Source organism: Stegostoma tigrinum, chromosome 12 (genome assembly GCF_030684315.1).
Source record: "Stegostoma tigrinum isolate sSteTig4 chromosome 12, sSteTig4.hap1, whole genome shotgun sequence".
Taxonomy (NCBI): Eukaryota; Metazoa; Chordata; class Chondrichthyes; order Orectolobiformes; family Stegostomatidae; genus Stegostoma; species Stegostoma tigrinum.
The window spans coordinates 67,293,961-67,315,302 of NC_081365.1; the positions used below are offsets into that span (position 1 = coordinate 67,293,961).

The 21,342-nt window shown below is 43.7% G+C and overlaps 1 protein-coding gene across 4 annotated transcripts in view; it reads left to right on the forward strand.

Annotated features, from left to right (window-relative positions):
* reps2 (RALBP1 associated Eps domain containing 2) overlaps positions 1–21,342 on the forward strand; it is a 182,717-nt gene that overhangs the window by 138,567 nt on the left and 22,808 nt on the right. For all 4 annotated transcript variants that reach the window (XM_059650393.1, XM_059650394.1, XM_048540758.2 and 1 more), the window contains exons 14-15: positions 1,629–1,690; positions 2,849–2,953. In XM_059650393.1, coding sequence (XP_059506376.1) covers positions 1,629–1,690; positions 2,849–2,953 — 167 coding nt within the window. The remainder of the gene's footprint in view (positions 1–1,628; positions 1,691–2,848; positions 2,954–21,342) is intronic.

Here is a 21,342-nt window from a genome sequence, read left to right on the forward strand (position 1 = left end):
TTATTGTTTCTATGAAAAACTACATTATTTTGAAAAACATAATACCACAAGAATCAATAGCCAAAAAGTTGTCTTGATTCTTCATATCTTAAAGTTTGCTTTGAAGATGGCTTTACTGACAATTTTTATGAAATGAAACATTAAAAAAACAAAATTCAGAGTTAGGTCTGTTTAACTTCTTTCTCTTGATGTAAAAATTCAGTATATGTATTTTATTGATCATATATGCAGTTAAGCATTCACCAGAGACACTTGACAATTTGGTTTTGACAAGCTGAATTTTTTTTTACTGCTCGCAATTTGGGAAAATGTTTTTAAAAAGGCTCTTCAGGTGAATGAGGTTGCTGACCCTTGGCATAAGCCCAATTACTACTTGCCATGTTAACTCAATACAGACCAGGGATCAGATCTGAATCTTTTGATTTCTATTGCCTGGATAATTGTTTTCATGAAACTATCATATCCAATATCCTCAGCTATGTTTTTAGTCCTGTTGATGTGTCATTTTCATTTATCGCTTGATGCTGATGCATGCGGTTTTTTTCTCTAAAACCATACACCTGGCACTCTTTTGTGTTTTTAAAAAAAGTAGGCACGGTGGCTCAGTGGTTAGCACTGCTGCCTCACATCACCAGGGGCCTGGGTTTGATTCCACCCTCAAGTGGATGTCTGTATGGTGTTTGCATATTTTCCCCTTGTCTGTGTGGGTTTCCCTCGGGAGCTCCAGTTTCCTCCCACAGTCCAACAAAGTGCAGGTTAGGTGGATTGGCCATGCTAAATTTCCCATGGTGTTAAGGGATGTGTAGATTAGATGGGTTAGAGCGGGATGGGTCTGGGTGGGATGCTTTGAGGTTCGGTGTGGACTGGTTGGGCCACAGGGCCTGTTTCCACACTGTAGGGATTCTATTCTATAGGAATCTGAAGTTATAATCATGCTACAATTGTTACCATATGCTTTACTTTGAAATCATTTGCCTCTTGTACAGTGCTTTCACATTTAGTAGTTATTATCACTGACATATGATGCAGTTAATACTCTTGTTACTTCACCTCACCCAAGTTGCTGCCTCAGTAAATTGATATTTCTGACATTAACAATCTAGCCACTACAAAATGATCACAATTGCTTGAGAGAATATTGTTTCATTTTTAAAAGCCAAGTTGCAATTCCCACTCATTGTTGCAAATAAAATGGATGAAGTACATAATCCCCAAGAGGCTCATTAAAATTCCTTAACTCGATAGCATCCTCCGAGAATGCTACTTTTCTCCAACTCTGGCCTCTTCTGTGATCCTGATATCCATCCCCCTATGCTTAGACATGGTGGGACCAGCCAACTGGGACCCGAACTTACAAATTCCTGCCAAACCACAGCTACCTCTGTTCCTCTCCAAATCTCTTTCCTTTCTCAATCTGCCATAAACTCATTTGTAAATTCTCGTAATTGAAAGTGCATTAATAATGCTGCTAGTGGTGAGTGCATTATTATCAATGAGATGATTGCCATTGACGTTTAACCATAAGATAATGAAAGCATCAGATTGCTCCTTCGTACTCTGAATATTAGAAATTTATTGATTTGCTATTTAATATTTATGAATTCTTTCTTTTCTTAATTTCACACAAGTGGTGAAGTCTAGTTTGTCACAGCCACCTCCTGCTGTTCCACCACGACCTCCAACAGCTAAGGTAAGATGCGGCATGCAGGGCAATGACCAGAGTACTCGATGTGTCAAATCTGTTCATTAGATGACACTATACATTTTTGTGAAGACTAATCCAGAATAATTAAAGTGAAAATATTGTGGTAGATTTAGAATTGCAAAGTGAGTTCTTGCTACATCTGGGTAGGAAAGGAAGGGGACATATTTGTTCAGCAGCCCCAGAGGGAGAGCAGTGCAGCCCATGTGATGTTTGCAGTGTATGTCTCAGGATACTAAAGCAGATGTCGCAATTTAGCCAAGGAAAGACAAGCTGATTAAAAGAGCTGCATATGTGCCCTGGCACTATTTCATAGTTTACATCTTGTCTTTAAACAAACGTCCTGTGGTAGGTGGAGAGAAAGAAGCATCCTAGGAAAGGCAAGCATGGTATAGGGCTTAAAGAGTAAAACTGACACTACTGTGTTTCGATTCATTCCTTATGTTGCTGCCTGTGTAGTGCAGTGATCCTGGGAGGCCTTGGAGCATCACTACATGCTGCTAACCCTTGACTTTACCTGACCTGTGGGAGTTGGTGAATTCAGACCTGTCAAAATCCTCATGTTAGAGAGAGCACATCAGGATGAATGTCCTGGGATTGTTCCTGCACGTCTCTGGTCATCAGGCTCGGAGCAGATTAACTGTCATCCTCTTAGCTGTAAGCCGTCAAAGAGATCAAGAGGCTAGGCTCAGAAGAAGCATACAGACTGTATCCGTATCTATTTTTGTAGCACTGCGGAGGTGAAAGCATTGTTATACATGTCAGTTCACTCCGTGATGGTTTGCATAGTTTTGAGCCAGTATAAGTGCATAGGGAATTAGGCACAGAACCATTTAAAATTCAGAGTAAGTTTTCCTTTGACTCTCACACCTACCATTTTCCTGGGTTTTTCCAAATCCATTTCCATTTCTGCTATAGAAAGGGCTGTCACAAATTGTCTGACAGAAATGTATTTAATTACCTGCTGGGATTAATTGAATTTGCAGGTATAAATAAACTTTCACAATCCAATGCTACTATTACTGACTTTAGCAAGGACTTCTTGCCTTTCACAGAAGGAAGACAGAGAAAATTTGCAGAAATAAAATCTGTAACCCTGGAAGACTGTTAGTTGGTGTTGGAACATTTTCCTGTCATCTTTTGCAGATTACTCCCTTTCCTAACAAAGCTGAGACCAGTAATGTTTCTGCTGAACAGCTGGAGAAGGTTCAGCAGCCAAACTTTGCAGATTTCAGCAAGTTTAGTGAGCAGGTAAGAACAATCAATGAATCATTTCTGTTTATAATCAGATTAATTTATATCCATCATGTTACTATGTGGCAGGGTAGGATGATGTATAACTGCAGGATAGGTCAGAAAGTAGGCTGAGCAAAAACTGGAGTGTTTGCTTTGTTTAGCTTTATCATCTCTGAACTAGCAGACCTTAAGCTGGAGACTTGAGCCTAGTGAGTAGACTGTTACTTTTATGCAGTACGGTGATGTTTCTGTGCAATCAGAGATTCTGACGTTTTAGGTGAAACATTAAATCAAGGGCCCATTCAGTGTGTTGCTGGGTGTTGAAGTTCCACAGTATATGTTACAAAGAAGAGCAGGTACTCCTCCCAGCGTTCTAGCCAAAGGTTATGGCTGAGCTAACTTCACTAAGTCAATCTCTGGTCATTTCTTTCACTGCTACCAGTGAGGCTGTTTCATGTGAACTTGATAAAATGTTTTCTGTATGAATATAGAAAACAGCAGTAGGCCCTTCAAGTCTGTTTCACTATTCAATAAAATTATGGGCTAATCCGTTCATGCTGCATTCTCATCCAGCCTGATAATCTTTGCCGAAGAAGAAACTGTCTACCTTCACCTTTAAAAATATTCATCTTTCCTTCATACTATCAGTGTCTGTAATTCAGAAGTGGCTGTGAAGCTCTTTGGAGCATCCTGAGGATGTGAGCATTTCTATAGAAATGAAACTTTCCTCTTAAGTTGGAAGATCAGTAACCCTAATAACAGTCTCGAGCCAATCTATGACTACTGACTAATGGCACTGCAACTTTTACTTCCATGCTGTTATCGCATAACGTAATAAAAACTGCGTGGTTGGCAATACTGAACAAAAAATTAGATATAATTTACATTCACTCTTTTTTTTTCCCCAGATCAGACCTAACTTATGGTTAAATTTGACTTCAGTAAATTGGCCAAATTTTACATGCAATAAGAGTTCATGTTTGATGTGAATGCCATTGCTGATCTCATTTTAAAGAAGGATCATTTTAGACATGGTCCTATGCAGTTCTGGTCAGGTCATTAATGTTCTTTTTCTGGTCCCGTTGCGTCTTCTGTAGGGCATCACGCTTGGGACAGGGAGCCTTTGGGATCCCCACTGAAGCCTAGTTCTTTATGTGAGGTTAGATGGTGGGTGCTACATACCATGGTGACTGAGGAAAGTTTCATCAGAGCCAGGCCTGATCCTCCCTTCTGATTTCCACAGGTCAGTACCTGTGATCAGTCTTACCTCACTAATCTGGGGTCCCAATTCTAGTTATAGTCACCACAGTCTTGTCCATGTCAATGGTCAGGTAATCAGAACTAACTCTGCACTGAACCAAGTACCTTCCTGATGAGTTGGTTATTGATTTAAACTATCAGGCCATCCTCACCCTCAGTTGTACATCCACAAACAGTAGCTTTTTTAAATATATTTTGCCCAATTCTTCAATGTAAGGGTCTAAGAGTAGAAGGCCTTAACTAACGATCCTGGGTGTTACGGCATCAGTTAAACCTAATTCTTTGTTGCTATCTCACTCTACCCGCTCCCCTCCCCTCCCCCTCTCACTCCACTTGACTCACAGCAGGAGTAAACCAACACCTTTCAAGCTACCACTGTAAGGTACATTTTAGCAGGTATGAACCTTGTACCCATTATGATTCCATGTCAACAGAAATGACTGGAGAGGACCCTTGACTACCCTATATGTTTCAGAGACAGTAGGAACTGCAGATGCTGGAGAATCTGAGATAACAAGGTGTAGAGCTGAATGAACACAGCAGGCCAAGCAGCATCAGAGGAGCAGGAAAGCGGATGTTTCCGGTCTGGACCCTTCTTCAGAAAATGCTTCCTTCCTGCTCCTCTGGTGCTGCCTGGCCTGCTGTGTTCATTCAGCTCTACACCTTGCTACCCTGCACAGGTATACCTGTATCAGTCTTGGGAACAGACTTGAGAGTTTAAACAGGTTCCTGGAAACGGGACAATGTAAAATATGGGATGAAAGATTTCTTCTGCTCGTTTACATCTCATTTTTAAGCAAAAAGTCTTTGCGTCTTTGCACATGATCGTGGGGTAATAAAGTTTGATGGTTTCCAATATGCATCAGACAGACTGCCTCTATCACTGAGGTCATTTGTATAAAAGTGTAGTTAACCTGCTTGCATGAGTCCTCCTCTGATCTGCATAGGAGATCGACCAGTAAAGTGGCCATTGCCCCAGAGGACCATGGGGCTGCTCTCTCAGGAGAGAGAGAGACCATTGGTGGTGATTTAACCTGAGGGTCTCTGTACCTCAGGTGAAGTGCGAGATTGCGAAGGTGGAAGCCTGAGCCAGTGGGGTGTTGGGGAGGTTGGTTGGCACAGTTGGTTAGTGGCTGGCTTACAATGCTGAGATTAACAACAATAATTTTGTTATTTTTGGTGTTCTGGATAGATCAACACCAAAGATTGATGTTCTGCGGTGCCTGGATGTTGCATTTTGCATTTTTTTAAACACCCTCTCCTGTCCTTTCCCAGCAAGTGCAGGACACAAACTGCGTATGGGACTTTGTACCAGTTGCCAACACATTTGACATTTCTGGTGCTAATCAGCTGAGCGAAGGATTGCTTATGTTGCTGAAAAAAAGTATATCTCTATCACAAGACAATAGAATTGTTTGCATCAACAAGATTTCAGTACAGGATGAGAAACATTTTTGGTAGGTTTGTTCATGTTCTGTTTAGAAATGATTTGCAGCTGATTACACAAGCAACTTACCGAATCTCTCATGATCAGATAGGACTGTGGTTTTAGGAAGATAGAGCAGCAACGTAAAGATCACCATTCCAGTCCTGTACTTTCTCTGCAATTTAAATGAAGACCATCTAGAAACTACAATTTATGCATGAAAGTCACTTGTCACTTAATTAGGATATCTTCGTGCTCTTTTTTCTTAATAAATTGTAAGCAGCCTGTTGCCAAACTGGGGGAAACTGCACAACACTGGGCCCTTTTTTAAGATGTTTTCAATAGAGTGATACCGCTGTATTGGTGTGGATTGATGTATTTAAGAGAGAAGCAGAATTTACAACTATGCGAGAAATAATTCTTCTGAGTGGATTGTGGCCAGCATCTAAATGACCTCATCTATCCTACCTGTGAGGGAAGGCAAGATTCACTTTTCTGAGATAAAGCCATTGCTTCAAAAAGCTAAGTCAGGGGATTTGTTAAAGCTCCATAGGTTCCTCTGACTTATGACTTAGACTTATCAGCCATGATTGGATGGTGGAGCAGACTTGGTGGGCCAAATGGCCTAATTTCTGCTTCTATGTCTTATGGTCACACCTTCCCGAACCAGTAAGAGGTTTGACTGTCTACTCTGTAGATGAGTAGAATGATTTAAAATTGAAGCCGCAGGTGACTGAGATTGCCACAAAGGGCTGCTTCTTTTATTTTCACAGGATCCTTCTGCATTTCAAAGGTGTAATTCTTCTCTTGAGGTCAGTGGTGATGGTGAAGCAAGGAAATTATACAGGAGTTAAGTGGTTGTTTTTGATTGATGAGGACATGATGGGCCAAAGGGCCTTTTCCTGTACTGTAGATCTCTATGACTCTATGTGCCGTAATGCTGCGTGGGGCAACTGTTACTCAGATATGAGGAAGTCTCATGAAGATTGGAAAAATTCAGTTTGTCATTGCCACCTTGAAGACATTTACAGGAGATGAAGAAGTAACGTTTCAGCCAATACAACACAGAAGATTAGATGTTTTCAATACAGACGGTGCACGTTTTCCCAGAAATTCATGAATATGTGTCAGAATAATCGACAAACGCATCAATAGATTAAGTTGGATGAGGAGTGGAGGAGGAGCTAATGGAGAATTCAGTTAAATGAGTTCATTATGGAAAAGGCATTACTCCTTTTTTAAGAATTCTTTCATGAGATGTTGGTGCCCTTGGCAAAGATAGCAGTTGTTCCTCATCCTTTATTGTCATTGAAGATCCAATAAGGTACTTGTGGTGTGATTGCAGTCTGTTGTTTGTATGGGAGTGCAGAATTTGTTGAATGCAAATCTCACTTACAAATTTCATAACATTGAGTTAGCTCTGAAATCACTTACCATTTCATTGTAGACTTCCACATACCTAAAATCTGAACTGTCTATTCATATCAAACTCTTTTCTGTAAAATCCACTCATTGATGTCAAAAATCAATTTAGTCAGAAATAATATGATAGTCAGTGCTTCTCAATTTCATGTCTAAAATATATTTGTTTCCTTGCACTGTGGGAATACAGCTTTCAAAGGCAATAGTAAGGATATCTTAGAACTGGTAGTTTGTTTAAAATTCAGTTTTCTTCATAAAAAATTTTAACTATTTTGAATGATGTGTTTGCAATCATATGTTACTAGAGTTAACCCATTAAAGGGGTTGAGATGAGTCACGTAAGGAGAATATTTCAGTATTCCCCACCCAAAGGTAAGTCATTAATTTGGAAGGCATTCCTAACATTTTACCGAATTGTAGGAACTGCTGATGCTGGAGAATCTGAGATAACAGCATGTAGAGCTGGATGAACGCAGCAGGCCAAGCAGCATCAGAGGAGCAGGAAAGCTGATGTTTCATGTCGAGACCCTCAATGTCAGCTTTCCTGCTCCTCTGATGCTGCTTGGCCTGCTGCGTTTGTCCAGCTCTACACCTTGTTATCTAATATTTTACCATTGTTTGAGAAAGATGGTAGGGATAAACCAGTAAACTACAGGCCAGTCAGTCTAAATTAGTGCTAAGGAAATGATTGGAAAGAATTCCGAGAGACAGAATGAATCCCCACTTTGAGGGGCAAGGTTTTGATAAGGAGAGATTGTGTGCAACAAAATTGAATTTTCAACAAGGTGACTAGATTTGTAGATGTGTAATGAAGCTGATGAATCCTGCATTTACAGACTTCAATAAGGCTTTTGACAAGGTCCCTTGTTGATCAAGCAGACAAGAACCCATGGGCTCCAGGGTTACTGCTAAACTGAATCCAAAATGAGCTTAGTCAGAGTAAGCAGAAGGTGATGGTTGAAGGTTTTTTTTTCACTGAAAGTCTGTATACAATGGGATATCACAGGTCTTGGTGCTTGGTCACTTGCTTTGAGGTGTATGTTAATAAATTAATCTGGGCAGAACAGTGGCAAATGGAATGTAATCCCGAAACATGAGAGATCATGCATTTTGGGAAGACTTACAAGGCAAGGGGACACATGATGAATGGTAAGACCACAAGAAGACGATCAAAGGAAGTTTGGTGTACATGCCCGTAAGTTCAAGAACAAATAGATGAGGTGGTTATGACGGCAAATATAGGGAGAAATGCATTTCTGTAGGTGAGGAGTCATTAACTAGGGGCATAAATTTAAGGGAAGGGACAGACGTTTTAGAGGATATTTGAGTAAGTAGATGATACCGTATATTTGGAAATTATTGTTTGCAAGGGCGTTAGGGAGAGGAACCCTAACAACATTTAAGAGTTTAAATAACTGCTTGAAGCACCAATCATGTACAAGGCTATGGATTACATGCTTGAAAAATGGGATTTGAGTAATCAGGTGCGTGATGGCTGGTGTAGATACAACAGATCCAAGGCCCTGTTTCCGTGCTGTAAATCTCTCTGAACTCTTCACATGCAGGATTTCATTCCAAATTACATTAAAATCCAAAATTGGCATTAAATTGTAAATATGAATTATCTCAAGAGAAACTGTTTCCCAACCACAAATTCTAACCCACAGACTCTCTACATTTCTTGTTGTCGTGCACAGGTGATTTACAGAAGCATACAGGCCCTTTACATTTCTTCAACACACAAACTCAAAGGTGTCAACTTTAACGTGGCCTGTGTGGGGAAACTTTGAATAACCACACAGCTTAGATGGAATATTACAGTGTGGAACTGGAGGAATACAGCAGGCCAGGCAGCATCAGAGGAACAGAAAAGCTGGCGTTTTGTTTCAGGATCCTTCTTCAGAAATAGTGAAGGGGAAGGGAGTTCAGAAATAAATAAAGAGAGGAGGGGTGGGGCTGGGGAAGGTAGATGGAGTGGTGATATTCCTTCTTGGGAGACCCGATGGTCTCAATATGGACTTTACTAGCTTCAAAATCTCCCCACCTCCATTCTTACCCCATGACCAACGCTCCCTCCCAAGCCCATCACCTTGCCCTGTCTGCTCTCCCACCTATCCACTCCTCCCATCTCACTGACCAATCCCCACACTGCCTACCTGCATTCCCCTATCACCATCCTACCTAACTTCCCCAGCTGGAAACGCCCTCCCCTCCCCCATTTCTGAAGAAGGGTCCTAACCTGAAACGTCAACTTTCCTGCTTCACTGATGCTGCCCAGCCTACTTTGCTCCTCCAGCTCCACACTGTGTTATCTCAGATTCCAGCAACGGCAGCTCTTACTATCTCTTAGATGGAATATTGTTCCTACTGACTGATTAGTCAGATTTTTTTTCCAGAACCTAGTCCCTTGAACTGATTTTTAGGTGACCACATAGGTTACAAATGTCTGTTATTTTTACAATTTGAAACATGAAAGAAGTTGGCTCCAACCAGCTGACTTCTGGGTTCTATTCAGACAGGTTAGTTGGCTGGGCAGCCAGACAAACAATTTCCCATTGGGATACATGTGAAATGGCTGAAGGTCTTTACAGGTTTCACTGTCGGTTAGCAGTCGTCAGGCATCCCTCTAACTTCCACTAGCGCAAGACAGCACTTCTCAAGGGTCGGGAAGAAGAGTTATGCTTTATCCTGACCCATAATTCCGCAAACCCTTTCCTCCACCTCAGCTTGTTCGAAGGATCAGATCTACCTGGGACTTGCAGCTTATTCTTCACTATTCCTTACCTGACTGGAAGCCACACCTATCAACGAAGTGAGCAACCAGACAGGAAACTGGCAGTGAGCTCATGTGGACCCTAGTTGTTAGAACTCCACCACTTGCTGAAAGATAACCTGTTAAGCCCGGGTTTGTGCGTGACCAGCACCTTCTGCTCCCTCACTCCAGACAAGTCAAAAGGTTAACCTTTCCCCTCCCATTGCCTGGCGCATTGTCTCATTACTGACCTTGCTGTAGTCTCTGTGACCTCAAAACTTCTGACAACCTTCAACAAATTAATTAATTGTGACAACCCGTGCAGAGAGATCCATCCAAAACTAACTAGAATGTGAGAAATTTTTAAAATCTAATTCTTCAACTCAAATAGAACGGTCTTATTTGGGCAATGCCCACAGGACACTTGCATTTGAATTAAGCAGTAAACCTTTTTTTCTTGATTTGTGCCCGTGAAACAGTGCCTGTTCTTAGCTGTCCAAAAAAAAAGCCTGGGCACTTTGAGAGTGAATCTGGTGTTTAACACCATTTATAAAGGAACATGGGAATAAAAGTAGGTCATTCAGCCCCATGGGTGACTTCCACCATTTAGTTAGATGATGGTTGTTCTATCTGTCTTGGTTCAGTAATCCTTATCTCATAAAATTCAATCCATCCTCGTTTGAAACTTTCGATTGACCTAGCCTCGCCCACTTGTTGGGATAAGAGTTCCCGCCTTCCATAACCCAGTGTGTGAAGATGTACTTGCTGACATCACTTCTAAATGGCCTAGCTCAGATTTTAAGATTATTTCCCTTGTGCTAGATCCCCATTCACCAAACAAAATAGTTTCTCTCCATTCATCTTGTCAAATCACTTAATTATCTTAATCATCTCAATTATATCAACACTTAATCTTCTTTACTACAGGGAATACCAGCCTAATCTATGCAATTTGCCTCATAATTTAACTCTTTTTCATCCGTCCATATGATGCTGTATTGCTTGTTTGGCGCCAGAATGAAAAGAGGGAATAATTGGTATTCCATTCACAAAATAGGATGGCACGGTGGCTCACTGGTTAGCACTGCTGCCTCTCAATGCCAGGGAACCAGGTTTGATTCCACCCTTGGGTGACTGTGCGGAGTTTGCACATTCTCCGTTTCTGCATAGGTTTCCTTCGGGTGCTCCGGTTTCCTCCCACAGTCCAAGGATGTGCAGGTTTGGTGGATTGGCTGTGCTAAATTACCCATAGTGCTCAGGGGTGTGTAGATTGAGTGGGTTGCAGAGGATCGGACTGGGTAGCATGCCCCGGGCTTGGTGTGGACTTGTTAGGCCAAAGGGCCTACCCCCACACTGGAGGGATTCTATGATTCTATGGAAATACTTCATGTGCCACAATCACACCAAATGTTGTTCACATCGATGCAGCATTCCATTTGAACATTATATTGAACAATTTTACGTTTCCACGCAATTGGAGTATTCTGCACACCCGGTAATACTCTAGTTCAAAATCGCTGAGAGTCGGGAGGCAATGGCGTAGTGGTGTTATCGCTGGACGATTATTCCAGAGACCTGGATAATGTTCTGGGGACCCACATTTGAATCAGATGGTGTAATTTGAATTCAGTAAAATGCTGACCATGAAACAGTTGTCAATTGTCAGGAAAAGTCCATCTGGTTCACTAAGTTCCTTTTTAGAGAAGGAAACTGTTAACCTTACCTGGTCTATTCTTTGTGACTCTAAGCCCACAATACTGCGGTTGACCCCTCATTGTAACTGCAGGCAAATGATCAATGCTGGCCTGGCCTGACCAGTGACATCCAAATCCACGTCCTTTGAATTAGTAAAAGACCCCAGCTTTTCCTTTACTATTTTTTACTGCCTGCAGAGGGCGCATGTTCACTATAACTTGAACCTCTATGGTTGTCAGAATATGACGCGGAGGTGCTGGACTGGGGTGGACAAGGTCAGAAATCACTCTACACTAGGTTATGGCGTTGAGTGATTTCTGACTTGTCTTCAGATTAGCCAAGTGACAGACGATGAGATGGAGCATTGGAGGGGACATGTCATTGATAGCAGGAGATTGTGGCAAGTGTGGTGTGCATTTAAGACCTATCTAAATCTCCTCCGGCGTCCATCCTAAATAGCATGTTGCAACACACAATGTGCGTTACAATTTCAGTAACACACAGTTATTGGGAACCTGACCAGTCCTCCCCCTGGCCCAGCTCTACTCATTGATCTTAATTGGAATAATTGCCCGACTGAATATGGTCCACAGATTATATAGCGCAATCTGGGGTGAATTTTACCAAAAATCAGCAAAGTATAAATTTTGATGAGCTTCATGGAGATTTTCTCTCAGTGAGCTCTCGCAAATTATCATAGAATCCCTACGTTGTGGAAGCAGGCCTTTTGGCCCATCAAGTACACAGCAACTCTATGAAGGGCAACCCACCCGACCCACTTCCCTACCCAATACCTGTATTTCCCATGGCCAGTCCACCTAGCCTGCACATCTTTGGACTGTGGGAAGAAACTTGAGCATCCCGGGGAAACTCACAGGGAGAATGTGCAAACTCCACATAGTCAGTCACCTGAGGATGGAATCAAACTAGAGTCCCTAGTGCTGTGAGGCAGCAGTGCTAATGGCTGAGCCACTGTGCCAACATATCTTATGCTATTTTCTGCAACCCATCTCTGTACCTATGCACCACATCTCTGTTGTGCCCCTCCCTTACTGTCAATGGCTGACCTATCTGTCAGAGCCATATCTCCCAGGATTCCAGACACTGGTACCATTTTAAAAGTCCTGTGGGTCAAGTGATGGAAGCCAAGAGCTGACCTTCACACTGTGTTAGGATGGAACCAAACAAAACTATTTCTGAGGGTACATAGATGGCACGAGTGACACTACTGTAAATACAAGTTCACCTTTGTAACTATATACTTATTTTACATCACCACCTGGCTGATTGACAGTCATTGTAACAGGGGATACAACTCTTTCCCCAGGGCCTAGTATTTAATGAAATCTTCCCATTGTTCACCCCCGGAACACCTTCAAACAGTTGAAAATGTTCACTTTTATTCAACAGGAGCAAAAGCGATGAAAGATAAACTGTTGGGAAAAAATGAGGGTGCTGCTTACCTTTCCCACTGTAACATATTTGCTGTCAATGAATGATCTCTCACTGCTCCAAGCTCTCACCTGCTGGAAGCAGGTGTCACTGAAGTGTCACCTGGCTTGTTGCGATTGATGCACTGCTCTATTGTACTGGATGTGATGGTCCTCCCTGCTCTTCTTCCTCACTGTCCCAGTTCATCAATATCCCCCTTGCCTGCCCTACTTGTAAAGGAGCAGCATGCTGGAATTTTGCAACGGACTCTGTCCGGATTATACTACAAGGGCCCATCCCTCGGACTGAACCAAATTTCAAAACATCTCTTAAAGGAGGCATATTGCCTGCTCCACTGTGGCCTTGTTAGAAGTATGGGCTGCATTGTATCTATGATAATACACTGAGGCTGGATGAACACAGCAGGCCAAGCAGCATCTCAGGAGCACAAAAGCTGACGTTTCGGGCCTAGACCCTTCATCAGAGAGGGGGATGGGGAGAGGGAACTGGAATAAATAGGGAGAGAGGGGGAGGCGGACCGAAGATGGAGAGTAAAGAAGATAGGTGGAGAGAGTGTAGGTGGGGAGGTAGGGAGGGGATAGGTCAGCCCAGGGAAGACGGACAGGTCAAGGAGGTGGGATGAGGTTAGTAGGTAGCTGGGGGTGCGGCTTGGGGTGGGAGGAAGGGATGGGTGAGAGGAAGAACCGGTTAGGGAGGCAGAGACAGGTTGGACTGGTTTTGGGATGCAGTGGGTGGGGGGGAAGAGCTGGGCTGGTTGTGTGGTGCAGTAGGGGGAGGGGACGAACTGGGCTGGTTTAGGGATGCAGTAGGGGAAGGGGAGATTTTGAAACTGGTGAAGTCCACATTGATACCATATGGCTGCAGGGTTCCCAGGCGGAATATGAGTTGCTGTTCCTGCAACCTTCGGGTGGCATCATTGTGGCAGTGCAGGAGGCCCATGATGGACATGTCATCTAGAGAATGGGAGGGGGAGTGGAAATGGTTTGCGACTGGGAGGTGCAGTTGTTTGTTGCGAACTGAGCGGAGGTGTTCTGCAAAGCGGTCCCCAAGCCTCCGCTTGGTTCCCATTCCACATTAAGCAGAGGTTCACCTGCACATCTGCCAATGTGGTATACTGCATCCACTGTACCCGGTGCGGCTTCCTCTACATTGGGGAAACCAAGCGGAGGCTTGGGGACCGCTTTGCAGAACACCTCCGCTCAGTTCGCAACAAACAACTGCACCTCCCAGTCGCAAACCATTTCCACTCCCCCTCCCATTCTCTAGATGACATGTCCATCATGGGCCTCCTGCACTGCCACAATGATGCCACCTGAAGGTTGCAGGAACAGCAACTCATATTCCGCCTGGGAACCCTGCAGCCATATGGTATCAATGTGGACTTCACCAGTTTCAAAATCTCCCCTTCCCCTACTGCATCCCTCAACCAGCCCAGTTCGTCCCCTCCCCCTACTGCACCACACAACCAGCCCAGCTCTTCCCCCCCACCCACTGCATCCCAAAACCAGTCCAACCTGTCTCTGCCTCCCTAACCGGTTCTTCCTCTCACCCATCCCTTCCTCCCACCCCAAGCCGCACCCCCAGCTACCTACTAACCTCATCCCACCTCCTTGACCTGTCCGTCTTCCCTGGACTGACCTATCCCCTCCCTACCTCCCCACCTACACTCTCTCCACCTATCTTCTTTACTCTCCATCTTCGGTCCGCCTCCCCCTCTCTCCCTATTTATTCCAGTTCCCTCTCCCCATCCCCCTCTCTGATGAAGGGTCTAGGCCCGAAACGTCAGCTTTTGTGCTCCTGAGATGCTGCTTGGCCTGCTGTGTTCATCCAGCCTCACATTGTATTATCTTGGAATTCTCCAGCATCTGCAGTTCCCATTATCTCTGCATTGTATCTATGTTCAGTCTCAGTCAGGGTTTTGCATGAGGGAGTTGCCAGCCTTGGTCACAGAAGGCAACCATTATCACCCAATAAGCATCCTTGTAAGGTATCCAGCCCTTGAAACAGGAACATGGGAATTCTTGAGGATCTAGGCATCACCGAAGCTTCCAGGGGACCCAGAGCAGACTTTTAGCCAGTGGCACGAATGATCATGGATGGTTTGCACATTGATGGAATGGAACCCCTTTCTGTTCCTGATGTCAGCCACATTATGATATGACACGCTCAACATGTGTACAGACTTTAGCTCCTTCATGGTGGGTGGGGCCAGCTATATTGTCAAAGTCCACAGCCTAAGCTGCAGCACTGACCTCGTCACGGGGAAATGCGATGAAGTGGTATGATCTGGCATCATTTGAATTGATAATAGTCTTGAAACATTTGAAGGTTAGGGATTGAGAGATATCACACTGGTCCCAAGTCGGAAGTAGCTAGGTTTGTAACTTCTTGCAGCTGTCACCTTGACAGCTATTGGTTTATGGTGGTCACCCCACTCCCCCCTTCAGGTCCTGCTCCCAAAGCTGACGCTGATGATAGTGTACCAGGACATCCTTATTCTTTGGTGGCATTGTGCCTTGCTCATCTGGAGGAATAGCAAAATGGACAAGAGTGTCTGGGTCTCCAGTGCCACCTTCACATCCTGAGCAGACTTTCACTGCAATGACTTCTTGTGGAGGCTGCTTGCCAACCACATAGACTGGGTGACCGCCTCATAGAACATGTGTGTTCTGCTCAAAACTGAGCTTCCTGTTGCCTGCAGCTTTAACACACTACCCCGTTCCCTGACCAAGATCTCTGTCTCTGACTTGCTGCATTGTTCCAGCGAAGCTCAGCACAGGCTGAAAGAACAGCACCTCATTTTCCGTTTGGGGACACTGCTGCTGTCTGGTCTTAATATTGAGTTCAATAATTTTAGGGCCTAAACTCTCCCATGTCCCAGTGCCCTAGCCCACACACCAGCCATTGTTATGACATAGCCGGCCATTACACATTACCTGTTGTCAGTCACTAACCGTCACCATCAACAACTATTCACCCTCCCAGCCAGATCGTTATCAACTCCTTTCACTATCCAACTGCGCTTCTCTCTCTTCAGGCTCTATCCTATCATTTACTCCCTACCCCATTCCCCTCCCAATTTTCTGCACATAAACCGATATTTGCCCAGCCACCACCAGTTCTGAGGAAGGGTCACTGGACCCAGAATGTTAACTGTCTTTTTTTTAACCCCTTCACAGATGCTGCCAAACATGCCAGATTTTTCTAGCTACTTTTTGGTTTGTTCCTGATTTACAACATCCGTGGTTCTTTTGGGTTTTTTTTTTGAACCATCTGCTGGAGGTTGTTGCAGGATCTGGGCTGACACATTTGTTCCTTCTCCATTTCTCTGCACCTTTTGATGCATCACAGTGGCAGCAACAATAACCCCTGTCCTACGGCTGGATCCAATGGGCACAGTTCCAATAAGCCTGGGTAGGGACTGTGAGAAACCTGTTATTAATATGAGCAGTCAGCATTCACATTGCACACCACTCCTGGTTTAGCCTAGCTGACCATGCAGTGAGACATGGAGCAGTCTAACAAAAAGGGCCATGGAATGCCTCAACACAGCCCCTTGACGTAGTGACCTTATTCTGATGAATACAGCATGATTGATGCCGTGCAAATATAGCAGGAAACTGTAAGTGCAACAGGATCACAATACTAGTGTGGTAGGTGATGGCCTAGTGCTATTATCACCAGATTATTAACCCAATGACCTGGGTGAAAATCCAGGTTCAAAACTGTGCAACTCCACTGAACTTCTTTGTTTCTTTATTCTTTGCACTCCTCGTCAACCCCATCAACGACATATTCCCACCCAACTCTTATTTATGTATCCACCTCCCAACATGACCGGAGCCCCGATCCTGCTGCTTATGTTGAAAGCCACTGTGCTGCACTGTCTCCTTCCACCCCTTCCCCATAAACACAGAATGGTTGTGATCAGTGATGACCCTCCTCCCTGCCTCAATAACCTATCTCCTCCAGTGCTCCATCGTCTCCCCTCCGTGCGTTGAGTTCCACCTTCACAAGTATTGTCCCACTGCATCTCAGCCTCCAATCCCCATAATTTCTTCCCCAGCTTCCCGACCACAGCATTGGCCCTGATAATAACACCACCCCACTTCCCCCACCAACCCCATGCCTAGGCTTTCATTGAGCAGACCCCCAATACTGACTCTGGTCCATTCTCCTGACTTGGTCAGTCCCCAATTGAAGTGACAGGCCCCTAACAAATTGTGATTCTATGCACAGGACCAGCAGGACTGATTGTGTTACTGGGTTACAGTGAGACGGAACCCTGACACTCACTGACTCGAGTGGCTGACTTTCCAAGTTCCAGTCCCCCGGCTGATAATAGATGCTGCCCTTGACTGAGTGTGTCAGTACCCTCTGACTCATTGCGCCTGAGGATTACTTCCCCTAGACATTCAGGCCTGGCCATCTGACTGAAGCACATGCAGTGAGTTGTCTGTAAGGTGCTGGCACATGCTGTAGGTGTGACATTGACATGGCATTGTGCCATGCAGCAGCTTGTTCATCCCCTTTGACTGATCACGACTGACAGCCATGACAGTCTGCCTGGTTTTGTCTGTCCTGAACAGCAAGACAAAGGTACTGCGAGTCTTTAAGATCAGGGAACAGGCACTGCAGAGGTGCTGTGAGCGTTGAAGTAAAAGTTCAAAGTGAGTGAGTACTAGGAGATCAAGCAGGAACTCTGAGCTACACCCTGCCTGTGACTACGGTGTTGGGATCTTATCCTGCATACAAATTCTCCAGGCAGCTATATTATAGTAAATGGTCCACTTAGCTCCATAGTGCAGCATTGAAGTGGAAAACTGAGCCAGAGTTTGTTTTTCATTCATATTTCAAAAATATAACTTATTGACAAAAAATCTCTGTATGTAGACATTGTACAGAACCAAACTGCATTTGTGACAGTAGCACATCAAATAAACAAACAAATGTTTGAGTCTGACTTTATCCCAATAAACCAAAGGCATCTCTTACACAAACAAGATTATGTTTACATGCATCAAAGCACAAGGAGGGCCCCGAAATAATTTCAGGAACACTTCAGACAGTGGTCTTTCCCCACTGCCTTGACAGCCAGAGATGTGTTTGATGTGGTGAGGCTGGTGATATGTGTCTGATGCCAACCTCTGCTTATGGGGCGTGTGGTCATTGCCCATGGAACCTACCTTAGATGTTAGGGACTGTTGTCCAAGCTGTTGGCTTGGAGAAGGTGGTGAACTGAGCTCACAAGGAACCTCCCTGACTGCAAGGTTTTTGCAAAGATCTGTAGTCCTGGTTGTAGGTGAGATTGTTAACTTGCTCACCGAGCTGGCTTGTTCTTGTTCTGACATTTCATTACTAAGCTAGGTAACATCATCATTGAGGCCTCTGATGAAGCAAGGTTGTTCTACTCCACTTGGAATTTATACTGTCCAGTCTGTTATGGTGAGTTGTCATTTCCAATTTTGATCTGTATGAGTTTGTATATGCGGTCAAATTCTATATGTTCGTTGGTTGCATTATGGGTTGAGAACCGCGTGTCTAGAAATTTCTGTTCGTCTCTGTTTGGCCTGGGCTGCTGGAGTCACATTGTTCCAGTTGAACTGATGGCCTTCATTGTCCAAATGTACTGATATTAAGGAGAGTTTGTTGTCATTTTGCTGCTAGCTGATGTTCACATCTGGCTAATTTCCTTCCTGTCAGTCTGATGTAATGTTTGTGGCAATCATTGCATGGTATGTTGTAAACTACGTCTGTTCTGTATGTCATGAGTATGGAGTCCTTAAGCCATGATTGTTGTGTGGTTATGGGCTTGTGGGCTCCCATGATTCATAGTGGTCTTAGGAGTCTCGTCTGTTCCGATATGTTCTTGATATGGGGCAGTGTGGCCAGTGTGTTAGGGTGTGCTGTGTCCTCTTGGAGTTGTCTGTTTAATGGACACGTGCGGATGAGGTTGCACATGAACACGCTGGCCAGACTGCCCTACATCAAGAACATATCAGAACAGAACAGACCGGACAGTATATGTTCCAAGAGGAGAAGAACAACATCACTTCATCGGAGGACTCGGTGATGACGTCATCTAACATGAAGATGAAACACCTAAACAAAAACAAGCCAGCTCAACGAGCAAGTCAACAATTTCACCCTCCCTGGCTGTCATTTTGGGCATTATTGGGCATAGTTTGTGGGAGAATAGGAAATGCATATCAAGATTAGATACTAATAGAATGAAGATACATGCAAATTAGGTACTAGTAGAGTGCAAATAGCCAGTCACTCTTGAGATTATCATCTCACTGTTCAAAAGCTAGTCGCAGAATTGGACTTTTTAATTTTGGATGTTGCGAATCTCATTTTGTTTGGCTTCTGTCTGGATGGGAAGATTCTACATTCCAGCCTAACCTCCACTTCCAGCCTTTGAATCATTCCTGAAAATTGGATGAATATTGGCTCAAATTCTGCTTCATTATTCTCAAAACAAATCCTCTGCTAACTGCACTCCTAGGACAGTGTTGCTTGAGATTTTAGTTCATTCAAAGCCCAACCATTTGCACGGAATTAAAATTGGGCCTAGTCAGCGAAAAGCCTAATCGACCAAATGGTTAACCATGACAGTTCAACCATGGATCTGCTAGTGTGTTTGCTATCACCCTATTCATTTACGAAATGGCATAATGGTAGAAAAACAGCATTTCAATCCTGCTGCTAGGAGAGCCTCATTTGTATTTATTCTTCCTGATTTAACTCCACTAATCCCCTGCCTTCTTTTGAATGAGCAGATTAGTAATGAGACGGTGAACTGTAAGAGCCCACAGTTTTGCGGTGTATCTTAATTAGCAGAGATACTCTTGGCTGTCAATTCACCAAAACTGCATCATTACCTGACCTAGAAACTGATCTCACCCCTGTTCCCCTGGTAGCTTCATGCCCATAACACTTGTTCCAGTGTCAGGATCTGAAGGTGGCCCTGATTTGAGATCAGATATCCCTAAAATGTACAGGTTGCCTTTTTTTTTGCTCTGTATTTGCAAGTCCATCGTTTTCAGTCATTTAGTTTGAAGAGCAGTTATTTTAAACTGGCTGACACTGATCCAAGCCAACACGTTAACTAATCTTATTGTATTCTTTGACAGGATGTGGGCACTACAGGCAAGATCAGCTTTTTGTTACCCACTCATAGTTGCCCTTGAAGGTGGCAGAGCTGCCTTTTGAATTGCTACATGTAGTCACAAGCAAATGGTGCAGAAATGTAATGCCATGATTGTGACCAGTGTAGTTGGCCCAACTCTTACCCTGTCACAGAAACCTAGACAAGGAAGTAGACATGAAGAGAAAGCTGGAGTGGCAATGTTATGTCACCCTCTGTGCAAAATCATACTCCATCCACGAAGGATTTGGTGCTGTTTCGAAAGCCGTAAGACCAATTTTTGTACAGTGAACAGACAGCATTTTGACACTGGCATGCGGTTTGTTTGATTTTTCAGGAAAATGAGATTGGTGTCTCACCTATTGCATCAGCAACCTGCCTGTATATTGACAGCAGAATCTCAAATTCACTAATGTCTGCTTCTGTCATGCTGCAAAAGGGAGGAGAGTTGAGGTGATCTAAATATAGAACGGCTTCCACACTTATCCAAACTGAAGTGGCAGTTGTGAAAGCATTTTTATGTATTTACTTTGCATCACTGTGTTTTAGTACACGTCACAATTTTACATTTAATAATATCAACCCAATTGCATTGATTTTTGTCTAGACCGGAGAAAATGGGCTGTTTTTCTTTAAAAAGATTGCCCGTGTACCCTGAATAACTCCAAGTGGGAACAAAATCACAGTCCAGGTTTCGGATTGTATTGCTGTTTAACTGTACCAAGTACCCATTAGAGTAAAATTCAGTGTTGTCAAGGGCAGGGTCAGGTAAGATGATCAGTGGTGTCCGAGCCTTATACCATCGATCTCCAGAGTTCCGTTTGTTAAAACGGGAGCGACTGGAGTGCTGACCTGTGCTAGGCCCATTCATCAATCCAGGGGTCTGAAACTCTGACCAGTAGATGAGCCAAAAGATCAGCTGCTGTGTGAGTAAGACGGGGGTGATTATCCATGTTGTGGGTTTGAAGCTAATCATGGTATCCTGGTACATTTACAAAGAGAAATGGTTGTCAATAACTGGGATAAGTCTGGAATAGTGTAGAGTAATCTATGGTTTCACCACCAGATGGTGCAGTAAGATGTAGCCGCATTTTTAAACAGAGTAATTTCAAATTACGATTCAAACAGCAAGCCAGAGTTTAAATGGTTACTTAAAATGTTTCTTTTGACCACCTCTCTCCCTATCATTTAGATAAATGCAACTATTTTGTTAAATACAGGTTTGTTTAAATAAAGAAAAAAAGACA